Source organism: Thunnus albacares, chromosome 9 (assembly GCF_914725855.1).
Source record: "Thunnus albacares chromosome 9, fThuAlb1.1, whole genome shotgun sequence".
NCBI lineage: Eukaryota > Metazoa > Chordata > Actinopteri > Scombriformes > Scombridae > Thunnus > Thunnus albacares.
The window spans coordinates 16276771-16304359 of NC_058114.1; the positions used below are offsets into that span (position 1 = coordinate 16276771).

The following is a 27589-nucleotide window of genomic DNA, read 5'->3' on the forward strand; positions in this document are numbered from 1 at the left end:
TGTCGTATCCTGTGCAGATTGTAAAACCACTTGAGGCAAATTTATGATTGATGATATTGGGCTATATAACAAAATTGACTTGACTATTTAATGAGTTTTGTCAGTTTCAGACAAGTTTCTTGAACCTTTTGTCTTATGGTAGCCCACTGCACGAATATGATCTTGTATGTTCAGTTTAATACTAGAGCAGAATCAATGATCAGAAATATAATCACGACGCTCTTTTTTTCCCTTCAAGCACACTTTTTGCTTGGTCAGACATGCTAATGAAGACATTGTACTTCTCCTGTACTGCTCTGTAAACATTTCCCCAAATGATAATTTCTTAACTACATCTGAACTTTGTGACTGAAGATCCGGCCACGTGTTGTGATGTCTGCTGTAAGGCAGCAGTTCATGTGTACAGATGACATGAGACTAACTCATACTCCAGTTTCATGGCTCAATCACAAGTTGTCACATGCAACACAACATATTATTATGTCTACACAAACAGGTAATGTCTTCTATGTTGTCTAAAGTGCACTCGCTATAAAGGCCCATATAATTTTGTTTTGTATATGTTGTTTTCTGTCTCCATCAAGTTATTTTAAATTTGTGATAAAGAACTACATGAATTACTGAACTGAATTTGAACATTAACATTCCCAAGTCAGAGAGAGAAAAACAACCATGTAATGAAGGCTTATACCAATTAAGGCCAACCCCAGCTGTGTTTTTCTTTTTTAATTACACTACTAAGCAATTTTTATATTTAGCTTTATTTGAACGATTCCATTCAGCTGGATGAGACAAATTTCATGCCTAATGAAGAAACTGTTTCAAATCCTAATTGGATAAACTTGTCACCAAAAAGATAAGTCAAGGTTAATCAGCTCCTGAACAGCTTACGTTTTAGAAATTTCATTTGTTAAAAGCAGCCAATAAATAATTTGGATTTAAAAGCATAGTTTGTCTTTGCAGAGTATTCTGCCTTCCCAAATTTTCCACCCAACTCCTGTCCCCCCCCCCCCCCTACAGTGACTCTGCCCTTGCAGAGGGCTCTGTCCATCCCTCACACACTCCTGACCGATCATAGCGCCACAGAGGAGCACAAACAGACGGAGGACGGATGTCCTGACCATGAGGGTCTTTATCTGCTTTGAGGGGTCCTGGGAGTCTTTTGACGTCCATCCAGAGCAGAATGTGGGGGCCATGAAGCAGATGATCAAGGTAATAGAAGCTCCAGTGCTGGCCCAGGGCCTCAACTGTTATTGGCCCCGAATTTATTGATAAGTTTTGAAATTCTGCCCGATGTTTGAAACACTTGCTAATGGGAAATAAAATGTTAGATGGATTTATTACACCTTTCTTATAAAGATTTCTTGTATTAGGTGCAAGATTATGCATTGCAGTGTATGCATGAACTGGAAATAACACTGAAGCAAGACTTTTTTATGATGAGAAAGCAAAATCTCACCATCAGTCTACCAGTCTTGCATGCAATATGTTACTGTATGGATCCATTCTGTTCATCTCTGTAGGACAACTTTCTTGTGCAACTGTCCAATGACAAGCAGGTAAGGCACTACCTGGAGCTGAGCTATGGTGGTGCAGTGCTGCAGGACAACTGGGCTCTGTGCGACGTGGGCATCACAAGTGGCAGTGCCATCCGATGCCTGATAAAGGTATTAAAACATCACAAAGGGTTAAGAGTTTCAGAGCTGTGTTGGGATTTTGCAGTAAATACAATCAGCTTACAATGATTCATACTGAGAGAGGATGCTGAAGTGCAACTTTGTTTAGCTTTTTTTTAAAAAAAATTTTACATAAAAGGTGATTGCAGTGTTTGCATTAAACTCTATTTTGTTTGCACAAAAATTAAAGATGTAAATGTTAATTCAGAGGAAAAATAAAATACTTTTGTATATGAAAAATTAGAATAACCAATGCTACCACAACTTCCAAAACATTTTATGAAAGGGAACTTACTCTCCAAATCACTATTATTAGACCCTAACTACCCCAATAAAATGTTTGATTTACTTTTATCAGTTTCAAGGAAGGTCAGTGGTCACTTCTTCTCCTGGAACTGCTGCTTTGTATCTTGCTCAACAACACTTCAGTAGGATGGATGCTGCAGACCTGCAGTCCCTTCATTCATTACATACTATCACTAATGACACTCCAATCTTTTCACTCTGTGGCTACTAAAATTAGTATGTTGCTACATACATATTCATAACTTGGGATTTATTTCTCATCAAAGACACATCAAACAGACTGGTGCACTAATATGGAGCTACGTGTTCCCATGTGAGCGGCAGCTTGTAAGGAAATTAGTTTATGGCTGTCTGACATTTTTAGTTTGTCCCCATTACTTGGATTTTAGTATTGGGGCACATTCCAGGCTTGTCACTAAGCAACCGTGTGTAAAAGTTGACAGTGCTTGCATGTGTGTGTATGTGTGTCCCTGCACTGCTATGGTCATTGTTTAACATCCTCTCATAAAAATAGTTGTTTTCTATAGAGTCTACAGTGTTTCAGTCACCCTCCAGGCTACTTTCTACATCTTAGTCTGTGACACTGACTTTGCCTTGACATTCCTCTTTACATTTATGTCCACTTGCCCCACTTGGTCTACCTTTGTTTATTCAATACTCATCATTCATCATTAAATGATTATAATACAAATAAGGCATCACCCAAGGTCCTCCAACATGTACATTTTCAGTCTAAATCTTTGGCATGCATGATGATAAAACATGCAAAGGGCTCCTGAAGATGACATCTCTACATCTCTGTTGATACTTACAAAATGCAAAACTCATTTCATTAACACACACAGATGCATACAGCACACATGCAATTGTTGCAGTTGTACAGTTGCGAACAGTTATTGCAGGTTTTAATTATTTTAAAGTGAATTGAATATATGTGAAGTCCAGCCCTTATTTTTGTGTGTATAATATCAACCACAGTGTGGCAGCAAACTGCAAGATCATTAGGTGATGCCACTGATGATGAGATGCCATGTGGCACTTTGACTATGTTTTTACATTAAACACACATAAAATAATAATTTCATTTAATATAATAGTTTTAATGTTATAGTTGTTATAATGTAATAGTTAAAAAGAAATAAAATATTATATAATGAATCAAAAAAATCTATAAAAAATGAACATTGGCTATTGCAGGCATTCATCTAGTGTCTTCTCTTCTCTTGTTTCATTAACCTCAAGGCCACTGTGTCATTATAATTAATTTTCAGAGTGAACAGAAGCCTGTGTTGCATGTGTTCAACGCTGTGACAGGAGAAACCTTATCAATCATGGGAAGTGTCACTCTCCTGCGTTATATGTCTGTGGCCAGACTGAAAACTGTGGTGTCTGCGCGGAGCGGCCTCCCTGTCAGCACCTTCAGATTGAGCACGCCTGCTGGTGTTGAACTTTACGACTGCAACCAACTGAAAGACTACGCCATCGAAGTGGGTATGGCCTGCTGTTGTTCGATGCTAAAACTTTGTGAATATTTTAATAATACATGTAATCATTTCACTAAAAGACTAGATATGACATCATTTCTTGGTTTCTGAATCACTACATTACTTCGTGTTGTATAGTGTATTGTCTTAGTTGTACTGTACTGAAGAATTGCCCTCTCTCCTAGTCTAGCCTCTGTTCCCCTCACCTGTACAGGACAGTAAAATGTGAGCACTATGTCAAGATTAAAGAGTGATATTACTCTGTATGATGAGAATATTAGGTTACTGTGCTCTCAAAAGCCATGCATAGAAATTAAATGAAATAGAAAGTTAAAATAACTTTTCTTGTCCTGTAATTTAGGCACTATTCTTCGTTTGGACACATGGGATGGGTGGGTGGAGTACCTCCAGGGTTGCCTCCTTGGCCACAGATTGACAGTCCAGAGTCACCTATCAGAGAAGAGGCCTGTAAGGAGGTCAGAAATTCCCCATGAGAGTAAAAGTGTGACAGAACTGTTGTAATGCAGCTTAAGTCAATGTGCAATCACGAAAAACCTTTTTATTCAGCCCACATCAAGTGAATCTTTCTATTCTTACTGTTCCAGGTTTCAGCTGCGAGTAGCGCTGTACATCGCTGCCTTTTTAGGCCACCTGGAACTGTCAAGCTGGCTGCTGGAGAGGGGGGCACATGCTGAGGAACCAGTGGGTGTCCATCCGTACCGCCAGTGGTGCCACCAAACCGCCCACCGTGACACCGGAAAGTGTCCCATCCATGTAGCTTCAGAGAGCAGTCAGCTCCTCATCCTTAAACTCTTTGTCACCAAGAACCCTTTGACCTTGGCTTGTCGGGATCCTGGGAGTCGTGACCCTTTGAAGATTGCCATTCAGCATGGCCACAGGGAATGTGTGTGCTACTTAGCCAACAAGCTGTGCTCAGTAGTATCCCTGCCAAATATGTCCCTGCCCATGTATATCTACCTCCGAATAAGACGCTGGGTGAGTTTGGGACGGAGAAGAGCGGCCTCCAGTCACAGCACTTCCTTCAAAGCCACAGTAGGGGATATGTTGCTGGTAGATGGCTTCAACCAGCCAAAGATGTCCTCCAAATCCAGGAAAGCGAAGACCAAACCAAGTAGAGGACTCCGAGCCAGAGCTTTGCACTCCTTACCGCCCATCAGCACTATACTTTCAGTGCCCAATCTCCCCTCCAAAAGGGCATCACAGCATCTACACAGCCTGCAGTCTGTGAACCCTGGTGACTTTAAAGAGATGCAGGAAAAGCATAAGCCGTATGAAAAGAACAGAGATGATGGTCCAGTGGGTAAAATCAGTAAGGGAGACAGCAGCCTATGCAGTGGCAAGTTTTCTCTCCCACCTATCACCAGAGAACGCATCCCCTGCAGGCAGGTGTTTGTCAGTGCATCACCAAACTCCTCCCATATCCTGACTGAATCTTTGGAGTCTCACAGCGATGGACGAACACCAAGAGAAAATGCCATATACTGCATGACTGTAGCCAGGTCTTTATCCTTTGTATTGTATGTTTATGTTCATGTGCAGTAAAGGCATCTTGATGGATCGTAGAAATGCCATCTCATTTTACCCACATGATAGTTATACTATTGGTAAAGATCAAAATATATTGTACAAGTACAGGTGTATTGATTACTCTTGTTAAATAGGCAATTCACTTTTGTAAAAGAGACACAAGAGATAATATTTTAAAATGATGGTGATGCTCATATATTTTCATTAACATCAAGACTGTCAGCTTCTGTCATACATTGCAAGTTACATTTTGTGATGAATATCTTTATGGCACAAAAGAAGATTGCTTTACCACATCGAACATTAAGAGGTTGCTCAGTTTATTCCAGTTTCCAACAGAGGAAATGCAATAGAGAAAAGAAACATACGTATGGAGAGATAGCAGACATTACATTTTTAGAGTGTAAACAAATGCTGTACATGGGAGCTTTAATGTGTTGTATACAATATACTGATTGTTTCTTCTTAATATAGCACCTTCACAGAGAAGCCTTGGCTGAAGCAGCTGAACATAGCACGGACACTGGCCAGGAAGCGTATTCAGACCGCAGCTTGATACCCATGGATCCAGGCTCGACATTCAAGTCCCATCCAGATCTATCACCCATCAACCATGACCGCGTGTGGATATCCCAGCAGCTGCCTGAAACACTGTGGACAATGAAGAATCCTTCAGAGTAACAACTGAGAATTGAATCTCGGGCTTAGTGTTTTAGTGGAAATCACACCTGCTTTGTATTCTTATGCAAATATCTACCTTTTTATTGCTCATTGACATTATGGACATTATGTATAGATATTCAGACATTTTTCATGAATGCAATTTGAGTTTGACAAAAGTCCAGGTAAGGACAAGCCTTGTAGTTGAATTAACTTTCCTTTGGTTGAAATTCAAGGCCTAGAATGCAGTGTATTTATTGAATAATGATGTGTTAATATGCTCTTTTTGCCATGTGGCTGTGCTGGAACTTCTACCTGCAAATAATACCAAATAATGAATATACAGTCTGCAATTATATATCTTTTTTGCCTAAAATAATTGTTTCACTAATGAACACTCACATATGCCATCTCGCTCTCTCTTGGAATCAAATAAAACCTTTAACAAATTGTCTCACTTTCCTTGCTCTTCTTTACATTTGTCTGTACGAAAAAACAAATTATTCGAGGAAAATTCATCAACTTTTTTGATTCAATTGACTATTTCATATAATTTTCTATTACACATGATCAGTCTGTAGCTACATCAATGCTCTACTTCATCTTTTGGTTGCTGGTTGATTGTATGTTTATAATGGTTACTGATGCAGTCTTGGATACTACAGGAATGAACTCAGAGAACTCTGAAAAAAGATACACACACTGGCCTAGATGCTCTCTTTTCTGGAAATAATTCTCATAATGGAAGTGCCTTTGAGCAAAGCAGTAAAGAGCTATTTTCAGTCCTGGTGCACGGGGCCCAGAGCTCTGCTTTTTAAAATTCTTGTCACCAGGGACTATTTTCAGAAACAGTAATGCAAGGTGAAGTCATTTAACAGCAATTAATGTTTAAATCAAACTTGGTTCAACTACAACTACCATGTAACTGACTGTTGCTCTGAAATTACACTGCCTTTATGTGACTTTCTCTCCTAACAGGACAAAGGTTTGTACACGCTTATCTTTCTTGAATGTTCTTCCGGTACGTTGTTCACATGCTATATTCTCTCACCCGTGACTTATCTGCCTGCTCTCACTCATTCAGCTTTATGGTATCTTCAAATGCAGTAAGAGATATGAATACAAGTTGAGTGCAGATCAACTACACACATTTTACTGCATTGTGGACAGTTGTAGTGATATAAATTTTTTAAGGGTTTGGAGCATGAAAGGTAATAGTTGATTACAAGTCATTAATTGCAGTATGTTATTGTTGGCATAAATACAGTCATTTATATCCTTGTGTATTTTTCACAATCAAATGGCACCTTGGGAGCTAATAGCTTCCTACTTGGTTGTATTTTGTGTTCAGGCAAGTTTTTTGGGGTTAGACACAATGCAGACAGGGATCATTAAAAAATGTACACCAATAAAATATCAATGAGGACAAAAGGGCAGTTCTGTTAGATGGAGAGAGCAGGATGTTCAAAACGCTGTAATATTTTAGTGGTTGCAGATCCACTGTTCTTCGAGGAAGTAAAATCAATTAAAATTTACATTAAAATATAATAACACCTAAACTTTGTAAAAAATAAATGTATAAACAAATATTTCATTAACTGTAAAATAGAAGAGCTGAAGGGGCAAAAACAACAGAAGCTCCTGAGCTTGAATGGTACGTGTATGAGCAATGTGACAGAAATATACCACTGAAATATACTGAAAGCATGATACATGCTGAGCATACAGATAGATATCAGAGAGGTGGATTATATGCAGCAGGAGCGCTTTCCTTTTGATACATTTTTCTCTTTTGAAAATTTATGAAACTTTGATACATTTTTCTCTTTTGAAAATTTATGAAACTTGAATTCAAGCATCCTACATGAGCAGTGGTGGAATGTAACAAAGTACATTTACTCAAGTACTGTATTTAAGTACAATTTTAAGGTACTTGTACTTTACTACTGTATTTTATGCTTCTTCACATCATTTCAGAGGGAAATATTGTACTTTTTACTCCACTAGATTAATTTGACAGCTTTAGATGCTCAGAATCAAATTTTTTCATAAAATAATACATGATAAATGTATAAATTACACTGCACTGTTAAAGATTAATCCAGTAGTTCACAAACTTTTTGTCCCGTGAGCTCCTCTATTAAATCAGTGTGTAGTTGTAACTCATGTTTATGAGCTGTTAGCAGTTCCACCAAAGAGACATTTTCCCTCTAAACGTCTCAAATAGTTTAACTGTATTAACTGTTCAAGGCCCAAAGAGTAAAATTCTCCAATATTTCCCAAACAAATGGACATGTCAGACTCAGCTTAGTTTTTCAAGGAGACGATTTTTATGTCTTAAAACATGTCTGAAAGGGATCTTTAAGTAAATCTAGCTGATGATACTTCTGTACTTAAGTAAAAGCAAGACTTTTACTTGTAAAAGAGTATCTACATTGTGGTATTGCTACTTTTACTTAACCAAAGGATCTGAGTACTTCTTCCACCACTACCCATGAGCCTCCATCCTCCAGCAGCCTCCGTTTCTTTGTGAAGGAGCAAACTATAACGTTTTCTACAACAAGAGGTTGACTGTTTTATATATATATTTATGCACATTTTCTCCTCCTCTAATTCATTAGAAACTTCGGGCTCCTGTGTGCATTCATGCATTATTCTCAAAAAATAAAATAACACATCAAAACACTGCTGATTTTGCAGCCTACAAATAAATTTTCAAACAAAACCACTTACATGCCACCCTACATGGCAGAAATATCCGAGCGCTTGAAGGCAGCAGATCACTATTTTTACAGAGCAGTGGAAATCTCGTTCCAAATCTCGCGATGTTATGAGCATATCCGACCCGCTGGTAGTGCTGTTGCCCCGCCAGTCGGCGAGCAACCGGAGCAGAAATGCTGAACTGCCGGTGCACCAGGGATCCTGCCTAGGTTTCTCCTGAGCTTACAGAGGAGCATTGAGTTATGACGACGAGCGTGTTTGAAACTGATCCTGACTTTGGATACTGAGTAGAAGAAATCACAGGAGCAGAAAATCAGCTGAGGAGAAACATTTACGTTAAGCCAGCCGGTGTGACAGTCAACGCGCGTGGGAATGGCAGCTCCCCGGCCGATAAAAGGCATCCTGAAAAACAGGAACAGCGGGACAAACGTCAAATCACTTCCCGATGAGGTTCAAGCAGAGAACCCCGAACAATCCCATGGACTCTCGGAGGAGGACCAGCAGTAAGTTTTCTGCTTATCTAGCTGTCGGGAGGCTGGTGGCCAGGTAACGCTAGCTAGCTCCACACTAGTTAGCCTCTCTGACGTTACTCCCCTGTCAGGCTAACTATAACGTAAAAGTCCTATCCTTGGCTGTCAGATGTTTGTAGAGAACCGAATCCTCTGGTTATCTCTTGCGACTATTAGTGTTAAAATTGTGTGTAACGAAAAGCTAACGTTAACTAGTCCTTCACCCACCGAGAGCTGTTTTCCAGATTAGCTTGTTCGCTAGGTGTTATGTCACCTGTTGTAATAATGACGAAATGACAGTAGTTAATGGGATTGTAACGGTTGCTGACAATCATTCACACCATAGCATTAGTTTTTCGATATGTATAACCATGAAACTCTTACCATAAACTAGTTTAGTGGCAAACAAAGAAGGGTAGCAATAACGTTAAACAATGACAACCTCCAGCCAACTGTTAACTACCATAATAGGGCAGAATTAACATCCACTGAAACAGAGGTCACGCTTTCTTGTACATATGCATACATAACTTACCGTTACATTAGTGTTATACCTGTCAGGATGTGTGCAACGTTAGCTAAGTTATTTCTACTTCAATTATTTAAACGCCGTTAAGTTTTTCAACACTATACATATGTAAGTTAGAGCTGCAAAGATTAGTCGATTCATCAGTTAGTTGCCAACTGTTATGATAATTGATTCATCATTTTGAGTTATTCTGTTTTTAAGAAAAAATGTCCAAATCTTCTGGTTTCAGCTTCTTAAATGTGAATATTTCCTGGTTTATTCGGTCTTCTATGACAGTAAATGGGATATTTTCTCCTGTTAAAGTTTTTCTTTATTTTTTCTTATTCAAAGTGAGGGTCTAAGGATAGAGGATGTTGTATTGCAGTAGATTGTGGCAAATTTGTGATTTCTGATACTGGGCTATATAAATAAAAAGTGATTTGAATATCTCATGGTTGTGGACTGTTGGTTGAGACAAAAGAAGACATTGGAGGATGTCATCTTGAACTTTGGGAAACAGTGATCTAGATTTTTCAGACAATCAAATGTCTGAAAATGGAGAACCAGAAAGACCAAACAACTAATCGATTAATCGAAAATGTAATCGACAGATTACTCCATGCTGAAAATAACCATTGCATGCAGCTCTAACTCTATGTTCTAATAGAACATATTTTCAATCTATTTAAGTTACTAAAATGGACTGTGGCTCTTTCAAACTTTGATTGCTGTATATATATAAATAAAACATTTAGACAGTGAGATAAACAATGTATTGTATCGTATATTGTCTGCTACAAGTTCCATTACAGTGATCAGGATCTCTACCATCTCTATTCTTGATCATGGTAATTTCCAGCACATTTATCAGCCACAAGTAGTCTTTTTTTCTTTCTTTCAAAATTAAGGGTATTTACATTGAATAAGTTTCATCTGACACTGACAGTGGTGTTACTGGCTGTTACACTGGCTGTCACTGAAGCATCAGACTGGATCAAAAGAGGCAACAATCTGTGGTTCACTATCCCTTTAAAGGCTATTTGATCTGAAAATCTTACATTTACATCTACTGTAGTTCACCAATTTCATAAGACAGCCTTTGAATATTCATGTTATCATTGTAACTGCAGTCAAATCCCCTGCATCCTGAGTTCACTATAGGTATGCTTGTGGTCCCTTTAGTCCAGGTTCCCGTTAGATTTTCTGTCAGAGGACACCTCCCATTGTTTGATGTAATTTCCCTCCTGAAGTTGGCCAGGATGACAGTTCGACTCATTCAGCCACTCACAGTAGAGGATTCCTGACCAAAGTATCAAGTGTGTGCATTGGCAACAAGACGTCCCAGATGAGGTCAAGAGCCTTGCAGGTCAATGAAATAGGAGTGTGCCAACAGTCCAAAAGTTCGGGGTGTGGCTAGGTTTCATTATGATGTGCTGATATGCAGATTCTTGACACTTGTCTGTGGCTGCTAAATCAGCTGTTCTGTTGTCTAGTAGGCGCTTGGTGTCAGACTAGTGTTGGAGCTTGTTTTGGGTTTCTCTCTCTGGAGCCTTTGCGTCACCTATGCATTGATATTATTGGCACTGATACGTTCACTGTGGTAGCAAGACATAATGCCCCAGATCAGCCTTATAGAGGTCCATCAGTGATTACGTTCAAGTATGTTTTATCACGGCCAGATACAAGTAAAGGTGAGCAAATCCCATCAGGGTCTGAACCTTTAAAAGTGCCCTTGAAAAAGGGTACGTCACTGCCAAGCACATCTGCTAATCAGCTTTAAAGACAGAAACTGGAAACTAGTAAGGCAAGACACACACATACACACAGGCACGCACGCACGCATGCACACACAGACACACACACTATTAAACAAGAGAGCACGATTAGAAACATGTTGCCAGCAAATGGGGCTTAAAATATGTCCGTGATAAAGTCCAAAAAATAAATACACAAACATACAAAGGCTTTTAAGACTTTGCATGAGTTGAAATTTGGCTAATTTATAGTCAGGGTGATAAATTAACACCACCCACCTGCCAAATGCTGCGAGAGATTCATTCTAGTGCAACAGGTGGTCCGGACAGTATATTGTGGTCTATCATCTTTCAGTAGAATCATTAAGATAAAATCCCATAATAATTAGATCTGGTTTAAATTATGAGTCATTTGAAAAATACAGTCACATTTATCATACCATGCTTTAACACAGTGAAAGCTATTTAGATTAATGTGCAGATTACAGTGTGCAATATATATATATATATATATCAATATCAAAATCATTTTATCAGCTTCATGATCACTTTCTCCATTTGTCCTCTCAGTCACTGCAGGAGGTAATCAGCCATTCTTAGATTAGTTAAAGTTGAATTAGTCATTTATCCAGGAGGACTAAACACTAGCAAAAGTCCTTTCTGAGCTGCAGCGTGAGAAATTAGGCCAAAGAGGGACGGCGGTTATTAGCGAATTCCATTCCCAACAGCGTATCGAGCTTTTTTTTTTTCTGTGTTGATACCAAAATAGCCTCTCTTTGAGTGACGAGGACGTAAAGGGAAAAAGAGTTTTCTGGAAGGATCCTGTGTGCAGCGCAAAATCCTCAGAGATGATAGGAACCAGGGCTGACCATGCTGTACCATGCTGCCACTGTCAGCTCCCGGTTTAAAGCCCCCCGGCTCAGCTCCCGGTTATACACACACACACACACACACACACACACACACACACACACACACACACACACAGTACCTTGACACGCTTATTAGTCTGTATGCATACACAGAACACATGGTCTTATACCTGTACATGCTCCTACTCTGACAATTAATACATTTTATTATTTCATATTTTAATGATTTCTTTCTTCTTTTTATGACATCTTTAGCTCCTTACCGTGCAATTTGATTGTGAATTTTTCATAAGCTCCATGTCAGTATAAGATAGAATTTTGTGACCTACCTAAACAATGTCAGCCTCTGTCCAGAATGCTAAAAATTTAGCATCGAGCCTGTCATGTCTTGACTACTCAGGCACTGTGCATAGTAAGGAATTTGCCTCGAAGATATTTTATGCATTTTTTTACACCGAAGCTTGAAGATCGGAAAGCTTCATTCCTACCTTTTTGTTTGAAGCAGCACTGCTCATACCGAGCCTGACAACAGCCCAAACATGTTTCCCTACTTATCTGTGTGGAACAAATCACATTGCCTTCCTGGCTCATTCTATAGCATCCAAAGGATATCCTGACCAAGCTCTACAAATACCTCCCATCCAGCATTCATTTGGTCTAGAACCTGTCTGCATGTAAACAATACAGCTTTCCTGTGTAATCAAAGATATAAAGATATGAGAAAATGAAACTTTACTGATCCCACGATGACGTCGGACATGTCGGGTCATACAGGAACCCACCTCAAATTTGTTCATTTCCCCTCGCAGCTCCTTTTCTGTGTGTTTATCCTGCTCTACAAAGTACTTCTTTAGTGTTTTTCTTAGATTTCAAACAAACACAAATCACACAGATTCCACTTTATACGATCCAACATAATTCACTTCTGTACAGGACACAAACTTCTAAGTCATTTCCTGTGGCCTCGTAGAGCACTGTAGGGCCTTGGTCACTATTTTACCGCATTAGAAACGGTCACTTTTTGTTATCCCTTCAATCACCCAGTATTATTAAGCCAACCTTGATGTATGAGCCGTACACCCAGTCATAGATAATTCATGGACGCTTCCATGAAACTCGATCTCTCCTTTACTGTCTTGCGAACCTCATCCTGACTGCGTGATGGACGGTTTGACTGGCAGGCAATGAATCTGTCTTTCTATAATGTGTAGAGAAAAAAATACCATTCAGACCACTCAGTTTACCCTTCTCTGTGTGGGTCATATGAGGTCTGTTGAGGAAAATTGATACAGTGTCTGTATTGATGAATCGACAGGTGTCTGAATGTCCGTCATAACTGCCTGAGCAAAGTGGTAAAACTGATAAAAATGACTTATGCTATTGTCTTCCTTTTTATTATTTGTATTTTTGGTACAGAGGTGGAAAATAAACAGTATGTTATAGTGATTCTGGGTGTAATTTTGTTAAAATGAAATGCAAACTTTACTCAACATTTGACATTTGAAATCATGAATTGTTGTCGCTGCAGGTTTTCAGCTGAACATTTGACCTTTTGGCTCTTTTTTTTAGATTCAGATTCTCCCGACGCTAATTTTACTACATCACTTACCATGACCATAGATGTGGCTAGTGGAGTCAATGTGCACCACTCCCCTCCTTTCATATTCCCTCATCCTTACTCTGTTCCTCCCCTGATGCACTTTTTCTCTACCGCCTGGACAGATGACAGGGGCTTAAGAAGCCGTTTTAGTCCTAAATCTAGCTGGCTATCTATCAAACTCTGTGTAATCGCCTACTGTGGTCACTAAGGAAGGAGCAGAAGAAGCAGTGATTTGCACTTGTGTGGAGTGTACATCAAAGACTGCAGAAAAAAGGCAGAAAATCTCAAATAGAAAAGCTAAAATGTAGGTTTTTTATTTTTATCTCTAGCCAAGCACGCTATCAAAAAATTAACACACTGGCTGGAAGCTCAGACAAAAAACAATTGTAGTCAGTGACAATGTCATGTACCTTACATACAGCCAGCTTTTTTCGTGCCTGTTTATTTTCGATGTGGTAGAAAAACACATAAATTCAAAGGTGAAGTAAATCACTCTAAAAGAACCCTGTTTAAACCGACATCAAAGTCATTTTAGGTACTTCCAGATGGCGGTGTCTCAAAAAAGCCTTTGAAACAAATAATTGGCAGAGAGTTGATTAAAAGGGAACCGATTTGGCTTTGAATTATGTTACTCAACCAAAATAGCAGTCCAATAATAGTTCTGTGTGTTTGTTTCATCTCAACTTGTTTTTTTTTTGTTTTTTTGTTTTTTACAACCTCCACTGTGATAAAATACTCTTGTCAATACAATCACCTCTGTTATGGTCCACAGTCTTAAGCTTTGTGAGGCTGTGAAGTTCTTCAAACTCACCGTAAGTGTTTTACTTTAATAGCTTTTTTTGAGGATAAGACAGAAAGACAACTAACTTTCAAGCCACAAGCAAAATTGATGAGTGTTTCCCATGCGGCTGCTGCTTTTGGCTCGATTCAGTATCCGGTAGCGGGATGATATTTAGTGCTTTTCTGCCAGCTATTGTCTCCACTGTTGCTGCCGTTACTATCGGTGGGTTCAGTTGTTAGTCTGTAGGGCTGGACCTTTCCACTCCCCTCTGACTATGCTACCTGATAGCGCAGCTCAGCTCTCAGTGATGACTCACTCTATTTAATGAGTTTTCCTGAAGCGTTATGTCACCAGCTGTTGACCACCCTCGAGTAATAGTCATCATCACATAAGAGATACAGCTCTATATTTAGTGTTTGCTAGTAGTTGGTGCTGTCCTGTGTTTTTTTTTTTTTTTTCCCCTAGCAGAGGCAGGTGCATCATCACTGTATTACAGTTTTAGTAGTGATTTCTTCTGAATGAGTGAGCGGATCGGAGTGGATTTAAGGGCAACTGCGGTTTAGTGGAAACAGAACATGTTTGGTTGGCTGCTCCTAGGATGTGTTGTGCAACCACACACACACACACACACACACACTGAAACAGACTTATTAACACTAACATTAACATGCACAAAATATTCAGTTTTTTGCCCTTATTCCTACTAATCTGTTTACATGACTGATGAAAATGAATATTGGTTTACATGCTGAGGGTTTTCAGGGTTTCCCTCTGCTCAAGTGAGAACAGGACTCACAAGATCTCTGTAATAAAGTGAACCAGCAAGGTGAAAAACATTAGTGAGCTGCTGCCTGATATTTATAAGTGATATTGATATGACTGGTATAAATTTATAGTTACAGGCACATCCAGTACCTCGGTTGTCCCATGATGTTTACTACACTGCCGAGTGTTTTTGGTGCATCACACCGAGTCGTCACCGTCAGTCAATGGCTGCATGTCAGGATAATAACAAATCCCCTCCGTCCCCGTCATGGAGAAGGTGCGCTCTGTTTTTCCAGCCCTCCCTGAACAGCTCTCCTCTCTCCTCTCATTCCTCTCCTCTGTCTGCCTTCCCACTCCAGCACATGTCATTTTGCCTGCGCAGGGGTGCGTTACACAACTAACCCGTCATGCGTCTCTATCCCAGCTCTGCAAACTGTTGGCTAGTTGGTTTGTTTACAACACACAGAGCTGATGTAAACAGGCAAGAAGCAGTGAGTGTGTCTCAAACTGCAGTTAAAAACCCCAGTTGAGACGTATATATGCTGAATGTGCTGTCCGAATGTACATGTCCAAAGAATGCTCCTAAAATCCAAATAATATCGGCATATCCCACATGTCTTCATCAGAAAATCCCACATTCGGAATAAGGCCTAATTTGGAAAATCCAAACGGAATATGCTGTTTACATGACCTGTATCAAATTTGGATTATTTGCATATTTGAAATATTAGTGTGCATATTCACGAAGTCAGTGTAACACACACTTTTCCTGATTAGGACGGTTGCTCAGGGTTGCTATTTGGGCCTTTTTGATGAGAAAATCTCAGGAGTGGTGTTCTCATCTGATCTGGCCTTATTACCTCTGTCTAATGGCTTATTTTTCCTGTCTTGTTTGTTAACAGCAGGATATTAAATTGAGTAAAGAATAATGCTTGAACAATGCCAGAATAGTTTTAAGACTTAGATATGCTCTCCATAAACCTGCATGATTGTCCATCACGGGTCATGTGTGTTTTCAGTAAAGCAAATTCACCTAACCATGTATTTTTCCTTTTATCACAGAAAAGCATCATAATCACAGTTTTACTATCAGTTTTTTTTTTTAATTGGAAAGGTTGCGTGGTTGTTCATATGTTGTGTAGATCTTCAAACCCTCTGAACACTGAAAATGTACCTTTTCATAAATCAGTCTTGATGTACATAAATGTTTGTACGAGCATTTTAGTGGCTGCTGTTTGACCCGACCCATCTGCCAAATGGACTGGTAGATGGAAAAAATCCACTGGCTAAGCGTATCTTTTACTGACCAAAATAATAAGTTGCCCCTTTGTGTCACATATACATTAGTTTTAGTACATTTCATTGAGATAATAAGGTATTACCAAGTGCCAAACGTGGGTAGATTTTCTTTTTGGCAAAACTAGGAGCACTGGAGACGGCTTGTGGCTGGTGTTCCTTCACCTCGGACTGTCTTGAACGCTCCTGCAGTTTCACGGCACTGTTTAGATGCGCATAAAAAACACATATAGTGCGCATGTCTACTCTGTATAAGGACCAACATTTACTCCAAGTCATCATGCCAGATATTTTATTACGTGACTATTGTGGTACAAACATTTTCCCACCAGTGTGGCGGATAGCCTTCTGAGATTTACTCGCCAAATGAAAAATCTACCCGCATTTGGCTCTTGGCGGGTGTTAATTTCAGACCATGATGAGTGTACATGTTCAGTTTTCAGTATGTTTGTCAAGGACATTTAATCAGGATGGACAACATTAGCCTGTACCTATTTACAGAGTGGTTTATCAAACCACTGGGCCACCTTGCTACCTGTAAAGGACAGCAGCTTTCGTGTAAACTAATGTGCATACGTCTTACTGAAAACATTTCAAACTTAATTAAATTATTTCCTGACTTCATTGCATTCACCTCCGTATCGACCTTTTCTAACCCTTTTCTGGCTACTCTGCTCTCACTGAGTGACACTGAAAATCAACATTGTATATACATTTGCTTTTTCATTTATGTTTTTAGCTCTTAAGGTATATACAAGCTTGTTAAGTAAAGCTTGAATATCAAAACAAACTCCTGCCAGAGCCGGTGTAGCATCCAGGGAAATTGACTTTGCTCAGCATCCGCAACCAAATGAATTGATTTATCGACCAACCTGCGTGTGTGTGTGTGTGTGTGTGTGTGTGTGTGTCAGTCACTGGTCATTGTTCCCTGCAGGTAATGAAGTGGTACAGGGCACCCCTACCTAAAATTGATTTTCTGAAAAAACAGTTTGGCGTGCTAGAAGCATACAGTTTGTCACAAATAATATGAAGAATTTAAAACATATACCTTAAATAGACTGTTTGTGATTGGCAGCTTATCTTGGGAAGTCAGGATTCCCCTCTCTTCGGTGGCCTAATAAGGACAGAGTGGATGATATGGTGTATTTGCAAAGTCTTAACGACTCATGTCTGTTTTTGAGTGAGAGGCGTACGGGAGGCTTGCAGCAGCAGGTAGTGGATTTAGTCTCTCTCTCCTTGTCTGTCTCCCTTGATACTTGACCTTTTTGTTTCATGAACAAGGTCAAGACCGCTGCAGTGTCTGGGCTCAAAATTAACTTTTTTTCCTCAGTGTCCAGCAACTTTCCCGAATTCAACCTCCAACTGTCCCAGACTTAACAAACATTGTCCCAAACTGAAGTTCTTTTTTTTTTCATTCTAAAATTGCTGCTCCTTAAGACAAGTACAAAAGGTACTAACTTACATAAATTTCAACAGTGCAATTACTATTTAGACACTTTCATACACCACACATTAGATAACATGGGTATTGACATTGATCAATATGGTGCAGCTCAATTAGCACGTGCAACTTTTGCAAGACAAGGCAACCTTGATTAACACTGCGTATAAACATTTTTACAGTGTTCAATTTTCATGACCATTTATACATGGAGCCATATGTTACATACCTCGCTCCGCTTACTGAGGGTGCAACATGGGGAAAATACAGACTCAACAGCCCTCAGGTCTAGTACTACTAGCTTGATGGATAAACCTTCTCTGAGCTAAAAATAGCACAAAGATCACCGCTTCAATTTCAAAAAGTTACTACGAATGTAAACATATGCACATGCAGCGTTAATGAGTGACTGACATTACTTCACATAGCTTGAGGTTTTGGCTCAGTTTGTTAGGAAAAGCAACTGCTTATGAGACAATGAAAATTCCAGAGGATTACAGTAAATTAATTGGCAGTGAAATGATGTTTCTCTGCAAATTAAAGCGAATGTGTCCGCTTCCTCTTCCCTGAGCTATAATACCAGGTGTTCTCTTTATCCTCCGAAGCAACATATCTCACTCAGCGCCGATTTAGTCTTTGTTTCTGTTCGTTTCCCCCCCAAGGATTTGAAACGGCAGCGAGGATTAGTGAGTGTAAATTTGTGTTTATTTTGTTTAGCGTAAAAAGCTCTGGTGGAGCATGTAGAGGTGACAACCTTTTTTCCCCCAGATGAGAATTGAACCATTTGGGGGATTAGGAGCAGGTGTATCACAGGGAGGACGAACAAAACAAAAAAAATCAACTTTTGAAAAAGCAATTGTATCAGATGAGACTGTTGTTTGATTTTTTTTTTTTTGACCTTATTCACTCACAGCTGATCAGCGCTCACTCTCATCCTCTCTCGCTTCCCTGACGGTTTACCTTGACACAAAAGCAAATACAATGTCACTTCCTGAAAGTAGTCAGCAGCCAAATTGGTGCAGATGACATTTTGGGGCTTTTTTGTCTGTGTGTTCCCAAAATAATGCTGTCTGAGTGAAAACTGGGGCACGTTCAGTCCTAGATTAAATCTGGTCGCTCTTGTCCCCTGAGGAGTCTGTGGGAGGTGGTGGGTGGATGGGTGGGTAGCTGGTGCGCAGTGGTCTTGTCCATTTAGCCCTCATTTACTTATCTCTGCTTTTTCTCTGATCCTTTTACAGCAAGAAATCCCAGAAATGGGACGAGATGAACATCCTGGCCACATACCATCCAGCAGACAAAGACTACGGTCTGATGAAGATCGATGAACCCAGCACACCTTACAACAGGTCAGAGACTTCAGACTACATTTTCCCTTCTTCATCTGCTTCTATTGATAATAAAGTTTGATTCATTTCACAGTAAACAGATAATCTGAATCTTCACCAAGAGGCTTTAAAAAATATAAACTTTTATCTATATTACAAAAAAATTCTATCAAGAATAAAGTGTAACACTACTGTATTTACACTTAAAATGATGACGTAGGCAGTTCAGAGCTCTGGGAGTTGAGTTGGTGTGTTTTGGTGCAGTGTCTCAGCAGGTTTGTAATCCAACACGTCATGGTGCTGCAGGGAAGGTCACCCTTCATGGCTCTCTCTCCTGTCCTCCTTTCCCTCTCCACTCTCTTTCCTCTCCACCCTTCATCCTCTCTGTCAACTTGTCTGTGAGGCAATTTGTTTCTGTTTGTTTCTGTGTTTCCTGCCTTGCTCAATCATCCCTCCCTTGTCACAAATTCTGCCTTTTTATTTTTTTTTTACTCATTAAAAATATCTCCCCCCCCTAGGATGGTCGGAGACGACGAGGACGAAGGGGCGCTGAGTGACTCGGACGGCCACACCGCACTCGCAGCTGATGACCTGGCATCAAAGTAAGTATTAAACCTGAACGGAGGGAGAGGAGATGAGGAGGAGGAGGACCAGAGTTTTGACTGTTGATGTCCTTTTAATAAAAACAAAGACACTTAAAAATAACACCACATACAGCTCGCCTCACCCGCGCACACACACAAGAGAGAGAGGAGGGGAGAAAGTAAGTGAAAGAAGGCATGTTAACCATTGCAACACCTTTGTTTTTTACATTTCCTGTAGTTACTGGTGCAGTGTTTATCATTATAGGTTTTTAGCAAAGTAGAATGATAACCCGGTACATTCAGGCACACTAGAGGTGCAGCCAAGATTAGCCGCACCTGAACAAACACAGCATTGTTCTTGCCCTCCAATAAGACCGTGTTCTAATAAAAAACTGATAAAAGTGTAGATACTGTACAGCCTCTGCGGTCTGTAAGAGTCTCAGTGGCTTCAAAGAAACATTTTGGACAACACTGGATTCAACATATGAATCGATTTTTATTCTCAGATCTTTCTAAGCCTTGTAAGGAACACGTCCTCCGAGCGCACTCCAGAAAGTAGTATAAACAGAACTACTATGAGTCTGTGGTGTCCGGGAGTATATCTGTGGCTTAATAGAGCAGCTGCTCTGCTTGCAGCCTCCAGGACAAAGCCGTCCAGAAAGCTGTGTGCTGTGTAGTTTATAGCCACACAATTAACTATTACAGCCACAAACCATGTTGTGTTTTCAGTTCCTCATTTCTTCTCCTCTTTCCTCATGTCTTTGAGTTTTTTAAAAGGCGTTCGTGGAAAAACGAAAGTATGAACTGAGGCTTGAGAACAGCTCGAGGAACAGTTTTTTCATAACATAATAATTAGTTAATAACATAACATCACCACATAGTAACTCTTAGACAAGCAGAGGCAAATAAAGTCTTTTATCGTCTCCGATGGCGGCAACTTCACCCTAAACCTTTGAACTTCTCTGTAGTCTCTGTGGAAACGTACATCTATCACTCAGAGCTGTCTTCCGGATGGTAACGGAGCCTGAGAAATGTATTTGTCGAGGGCCGTGATGCTTACATAAAACGCATCGATGCAGAGTTGGGGATGAGCTAGTCGGGAGTGTTTGAGTGCGTGTGCCACAGAGGAGGATAGTGATTAGCTGCAGGCTTGCGAGTCAATTAGCCGTCTTTGTTTACTTCCACACAGAGCGCCTTCCATTGTTTTTACACTAAAGCCTCCAGATAGTACAACAGCTGCTCTTTTCTTCAGTCATCTTGTCGTCGTGCGTCTCCCAACATCCACTCTCACACTTTCCTTTCATCCATCACTTAGACCTTCTCTCTTCCTTCCCGTCTCTGTCCTCACCAGCTTTGGATATCTGATACCATTATCGGAGCATTTTGAAACCGTAGGGAAACTGACAGTCTTCTTCTCTCGGTGAATCAGGCCAGTTTGTTGAAGAGCAGTAGTACAGTAAATGGGATCTTCCCCAAGGCAGTTCCACTGATTCAGTGCTACCACCCGCTCAGCCATAAAACCATTATTCAGTTTTTTCCTCTGCTGTTAAAGCTCTTTGTGAGTGTGAAAGATGGGGGACAGTAACTCCTATTTTTGTCTCACGCTTGAGTACTTGCACACATCTCCTAACTCTCACTGCGCCCACTCTCTCCCCCCCCCCCCCCCCCCCCCCCCTCACCTAATATCTCTCTCTCCATCTGTGTTCCTCCCATGTCTTCTTCAGAAGTTTCCTTAATCTCTCCAAATTAACTTCAGAACTGTTGAGGATATCCTGTTCATATTGTCATTTAAAATGTTCAAACAAAGGTCTGAAAAAAAAAAAACAACCCACAAATACAAAACAGAAAAAAAGGCAGAAAGGGAACTGAAATATTCTAAAGAAGCACTTAATTGGAGTTCTTTTTTAATCACCTTTTTCGTGTCTGTCTTTCTTTTTCCTCCCTTCATTCAAGGCTGGTGGCAGCAGAGGGCTCAGAGCCTCGCTTCATGAAAGAAGAGGAGGAGGAGGAGGAGAGCAGCGAGGAAGAGGAAGAAGAGCTGACTCCTGAAGAACAAGGTAAACTAAAACATCTTTTAATAAAACTGATTCACATCCACCCTTTAAAAGAGCTGAACCTCAATCCAGTAATATCATTTATCTATTTTGAGCGTAATCGTGTGTGTGTGTGATGCGTCTGTTGGTATCCATGGCAACGACTGTTTTTCGTTCACCGTGCTAAGTGCATCACACAGTTCACCTGTTTATTTATACGCTCCACCTTGATACAAAGTGTCCTCTGAAGCTGTGAGGGTGACTTCACTCTACAGTGAAGTGCTGCCGGAGAGGAATCGCTTTGAGAAAGAGCTTAAATGTTCTGTGTGCTCTTGACCTTTCGCTGACTTCACTCAAGACAGACATACACACACGCACACACAGTGTCGGTATGCTTTCGACCTGTCTCTGACCTTGCTCGTCTGTGTTTACTCTCAGACACACACACACACACACACACACACACAAACACAATGTGCTATTTCATCAGGATTCATTTTGGCAGCTGAGTTTACAAGCTCGCCTGTTGTTGTTTATTTATATCTCGACCATGCAGGTAAAAGCAAGAGAACAGTCGATCGATATAATCCAACTGCAGAGCTGCAGCATCAGCACTTCTAGATATGCCAACTTGTGCCACCTATTGGAAGGTTATAACACCAGCGTTAGCCGCAGTTTTTTTTCAGGTTGGAGAGAGAGTAGGATTGATTTTTTTTTTTCTGAAGTTTAGAGAGTTTAGTTTTTTCAGTTGGGTCAACACAGAATACTCTGAAAATACTCTCTCTCTTTGTCTCACTGACGCTGTTTGCCCATTCACATCCTAAGGATTAGATTACATGAGCTCAGTGAGACACTGTTGAACTAATCCTTCACCTGCGTTTCTGAATCCGGCCTGTGTAGAGCTGTTGTGATGCGCCAGCGCTCACAAATTCAGCATACATCCATCGCTTTTGGCAAATTAAATCGATAATGTTCAAATGTTTATTTCCTCTGCAGCCAAAAAGAAGCATTTTCAGATGATGAGGAAGATGCATTACAACGAGGGCCTGAACATCAAGCTGGCCCGTCAACTCATCGCCAACGAGCTGGAAGATGAGGAAGATGCAGACGAAGAGATGAGGGACGACACGGAGGAGACGGAGGAGATCAGTGTCGACCCGCCACAGGAAGGTAAGGAGAGAGATAGAGAGAGAGAGACTGTGGTCGTGTGCACGTCTGGATGCGTTATTTGGACAGTTTCCAGTTCAACAGTTTTTCAGTGCACAGGGTAAAAGCGTAGCGGTGCGTTACAACTGCAAAACGTCTCTGAGAAAGTGTACATTGAGTCAAAGTCCTCGTATGTGTAAACATACTCGGCCAATAAAGATGATTCTGATTCTGAAAAGGATTGAAATAATGGTTCTGTGCACTGATGCACGCTGTCAGTGTGGATGTCATGAAATGAAACTGCTGCCTGCTGTTTGTTTGTGCCTCCCTGTGGTTCAATTACTCACATCAGGAAGTGGCTGTAACAGCTGGATTACATGAGCAGTGGCCTATAATTAAGGATCGGGTTATATTGCATCAAAACAAGAAAATGTTATCAAGGCTGTCTTGAGAATGAAAAACTGGAGTGTGAGATGCTACTTGAGGGCAAAAACAAACCCAATAACACAGCAGCCTTATTCCAGTTTTTTTTTTTTTTTTTTGTCGAACTGATGTTTATTCATGAACTCGATCAATTCAGCTCCTCTATTTGCAGGATCAAAGTACAAAGAGCAGAAAAGAAACGACTGAAATATTACATTTCCATTTTTTCTTTTTTCGTCTATCTTTGTAATCTCATATCTGCCCGTTTGTCTCTTGTTCCGTTCTCCAGCTGATTCTCTGGACTCGTAGACGAGGCCTCTCTCCTGCCTGCAGTACCTGTGTGTCGGCTCAAGATCCGGACAGACAATGCTCGCTGCGCTCTGTGTTTCAATGCTGGGCCAAACAGCAGACACCGCTTCACCACCCATATAACAACCCTCAACAGCCAATAACCTCCCAGTCACCTGTCTGTCTCTACTATTCCTTAGAGTGCAATATAACCTTCAAACACACTGGTTTTTATCTCCCAGACTCAATAGAACACAAAAGCGAAGACTGATGGTCCCTCCTCTTCCCCCTCCTGTTGCCAAGAATCCCCCCCCCCCCCCCCACCTCCCCCCTCCACCTCCCCTCCCACCTCTTCTGGACTGGCATCGCACTGAAGAATATGTGATTCTGACCGTGAAAAGAGGATCAAGGCCTTTTTAAAAAAAAAAACTAAAAAAAAAAAACACAAGAAAAAACTGCTGAATAACCAGGACTCTTGTCTGGCCGCTCCTCAGTCCCTCTGCAGGCCACAGAGCCAGTACGTCAGCCCTGAAGGAGGCCCGGGGAAACCCTGCGGCCTCGATAAAAGGCATATGTGAGAGATGACGACGGTGCTTGTACTGGGTGCAGCTCAGACGGCCTTTGTTTTCGTTTAGCTCCGTGACTCACCGCTCCGTTGCAGTGTTCTCTTCACCTTCAGTACTTTTTGTGATAAAAGATAAAAGTCGGGGAACCTTGATGATCAGTTAGGTTGTTTTGTCTTTGTTTTAATCCACATTTCACGTCTCGATAAAGGGGTTACGTGGCCTATCAGGTAATGATACGCCATCGGAACAGAATTATTTAGCTTCATATTCATGTGTGATGAATTAGGTGTGACATATTCGTTTTTAATAGTATACATAGACCACAAAATAACATAGCCTACACAAGAGAGATTTGTATTCAATCTAAATTTGACGTCTTACAACCGACAATGTTACTAGTAATTAACACGTGGATGCTGTCGCGTCTCATGATGATGCTTGTGATGAACTGTACGCTCTTAAAATCAAGTAAAACTACACAGATTATAAGTATTTTATTGGCACTTGGCTGAATTTGCTCCAGTACTTCCTATTTACTTTCTCTCTCGATGAGGAAAAACCACAGCACCAAACCTCATTAAAATTCTGGCAATTTTATAAACATACATACCTCATAGAACTTGAGTGAAGGCCTTTTCCAAATCAAGTCCATTGATAAATTTGCCATGTTGGTTTTCTATCAAGAAGCACTTTTTTTTCCCCATTCAGTAATGAGTATTCTCTTGCAGAGAGTGCAGGACAAGCCGGTAATCCCGTTTTGAAATGATCAAAACAGTAAAAACTTGAGTCATGGCCCCTGTGTTCCTCCTGTACGGAGCAGTATGGTGTTTGTGTCGGCACTTAAAACATTTTAAGATCATAGGAGGGACAGTATTAAAGTCTCATAACTGAGGTAAAGCACGTGCTACTGATGAACAGGACACTGTCCTGTTGGAAAAAGGCTCCCGTCTTAAACAAGTTACAGCTTTAAGCGACAGACTCTTACGTAGATCTGACAGAAAAAAAAAAAACCTCACTGTGCTCTCGCTCACATCACATCTGAGCTTCATCTGACAGAATTTGTGAGTAAGTTCTCTCGAGGAAGGTACAATCTAGTTTGCGTTTGATTTCTCACCCGGCTTATATGTCATGATGCTTTATTTAATGTCGTCTGATCTACTTAAGTCTCGATGCAGCGTAGGAATGTGAAAGAAAGACATTGTTGATGCTACTGAGGCAGTTAAAGAACTGTGTGGAATGCAGGATGTTGGCGGTGGAGTTTAACCACTACGGCTTATGGAGGGAGTTCAAGAATTTTTGTAATGTTTAGGGTTCCTACAAGTGTCACATCTTAAAAATATTGTTGAAATGGACAAAGTATTGAGGGAAAAAAAAAAAGGTCATGGTGCACATTTAATTGCACACTTGAAGTTTCCAGAGATTTGTCCTCAGCTTCACACTGTGCGGCGTCACATTAGGGAAAAGACTGCAAGAAAAGTATGTAGGAACCCTGTCTTGTGTTGTGATTTTCATCATTTTTTTCCCCGACCTTTTAATTCCTCACTGTGTTCGGATATGTTGAGCTCTGTGTGTCATGGAAATACAAAAGATCACCAACCAACAATATGACTTCTGCAAACTCCCCTTTGCAGTTTTTTTTCTCCCCCCCTTGTAGTTCAGTATTCGGTGGTGTTTTCTCTCCATGATGGAGGTTAAAAGAAACCTGGTGATCCTTTTGGCCATTTCCACCCACCAACAAGAACTCACTATGGTGAGAAGACAAAACATACGAGCAGTTGATTATCACAAAATTATGGTAAAAGAGAGAATACAGATTTTTATTTTTTTTTTGACAGTTTTCTTCTATTTCGGTCGCTGAATTTGTAAACGCGCAGCTGCAGAGAAGCTGAGATGAATCTTAAGAATTTGGTTTACGACTGAAGGACAAGATCGTCCAAAACACGTCTGACGTGATCACCAGTTTGGTGGTTATTACCTGTCGAATGTGCCTCTAATGTATTTATGTACATGTGTGTAATATGAAGAGGCTATGCTCCATATTACTGTTTTTTTTTTTTTTTTTTTTTTAACGTCCAGTTTTTTTTGGTTTTTTTGCCTCATGTTTCCACCATCTTGCTTTTTGTTTGTTTTTGTTTTCTAAGGATGATAGACTATTAAAGCAGTCCTGTGACTCTGCACTGTGTGTCTGTCTCAACATGACGTGGATCTTAAAGTCGTTTTGTATTTCTGGTTTGCATGTTCTTAATCATAAGATTGTGTGTATTCGGTTTTGTTTTTTTGTCTCCCATCATTAAATAAAGTTGCTAGGAACTGGTGTCTGTTGTGGCTTCTGATTATTCTGAAGTGTGGGATATCTGAAAGCTAAAAGATGCAGATATGTGCAAGTCTCTGAAGGACAAAGATTAAAAGGCTTATTTCTCATGATGTCACATATACAGTAAATTTCTTTTTGTTCATCTGCAACCAATTAATTTATTTTTTGCTGTCTGTTTGGTCATACAGACAACAACAACAACAAAAAACAACACATTTGCAGTTTTCTTGCATTGAATGGTTTATCCTCATAAAAAATCTAGTGATGGGAAAACTTAACTTTGTCTTTTTGCACGTTTAAGTCCTTTTCATATTATAATGCTATATTTTGATTTCAATGTTTGAATTACAACCAAAGGTTTCTATTCAATTCAGCGCAATATGAGAATCATCTTGCAGAGATATGAACCTTGCTGGAGTGAAGTAATCCATCACAGCAAACCTCAGGTCTGTCTTGTTAAGACGTTAATTCACTTGTCATTGCGACTTCAGAAGTTATATTTTTGCTGGGCAACAGTAACGATGGACAGATTCAGTGGAAAAGTCTGCACTGTTTTACCACACGACAAAAAAGTAGAATTATTTATCAAAAACAAGTTTCAGGAGTGTGCAAGTTTATTTTCATACTATATGGGAATGAGAAGAGACCTGAAAGGCTCTGAAACTCTATTATATTAAATTATAAATTAAAAAAGTAAATGAGTATAGAAATAAACCAATATGAAAATACTTAAAAGCGCCAGTAGTCTACCTCAAAATTATAAGTATATACTAATATAGTATATAAAAGTTATACACTAATATAGTATATTGATGTGATACTGTTGTGAGACAAAGTGTCACAAACACGCTCTGATGAGACATTGCACATGAATAGTTTGAAAAATACCGATTAATTACACTTTTCTGGTCTCTAATCTTTTGATAGTCTAGTTTGTGCCATTTGGTTTGACAATGACTCTGTTCTACCACCTGATGGCGCTGTTATAC

The 27589-nt window shown here is 40.1% G+C and overlaps 2 protein-coding genes across 2 annotated transcripts; both read left to right on the forward strand.

The window, feature by feature from the left end:
- Window positions 1–1122: 1122 nt before the first annotated feature.
- LOC122988804 (protein ANKUB1-like) lies at window positions 1123–5570 on the forward strand. Its single transcript, XM_044361422.1, has 6 exons — window positions 1123–1212; window positions 1524–1667; window positions 3254–3473; window positions 3828–3942; window positions 4072–4986; window positions 5489–5570. Exons 1-6 carry the CDS (start codon window positions 1123–1125, stop codon window positions 5568–5570), a joined length of 1566 nt encoding a protein of 521 aa, XP_044217357.1.
- Window positions 5571–8514: 2944 nt separating this feature from the next.
- ppp1r2 (protein phosphatase 1, regulatory (inhibitor) subunit 2) lies at window positions 8515–26600 on the forward strand. The gene is made up of 6 exons (XM_044361423.1): window positions 8515–8898; window positions 19160–19267; window positions 19765–19848; window positions 21784–21887; window positions 22860–23033; window positions 23722–26600. The coding sequence occupies exons 1-6, from the start codon at window positions 8768–8770 to the stop codon at window positions 23739–23741; spliced, it is 621 nt and encodes a 206-aa protein (XP_044217358.1). The 5' UTR covers window positions 8515–8767; the 3' UTR covers window positions 23742–26600.
- The last annotated feature ends 989 nt before the right edge of the window (window positions 26601–27589 follow it).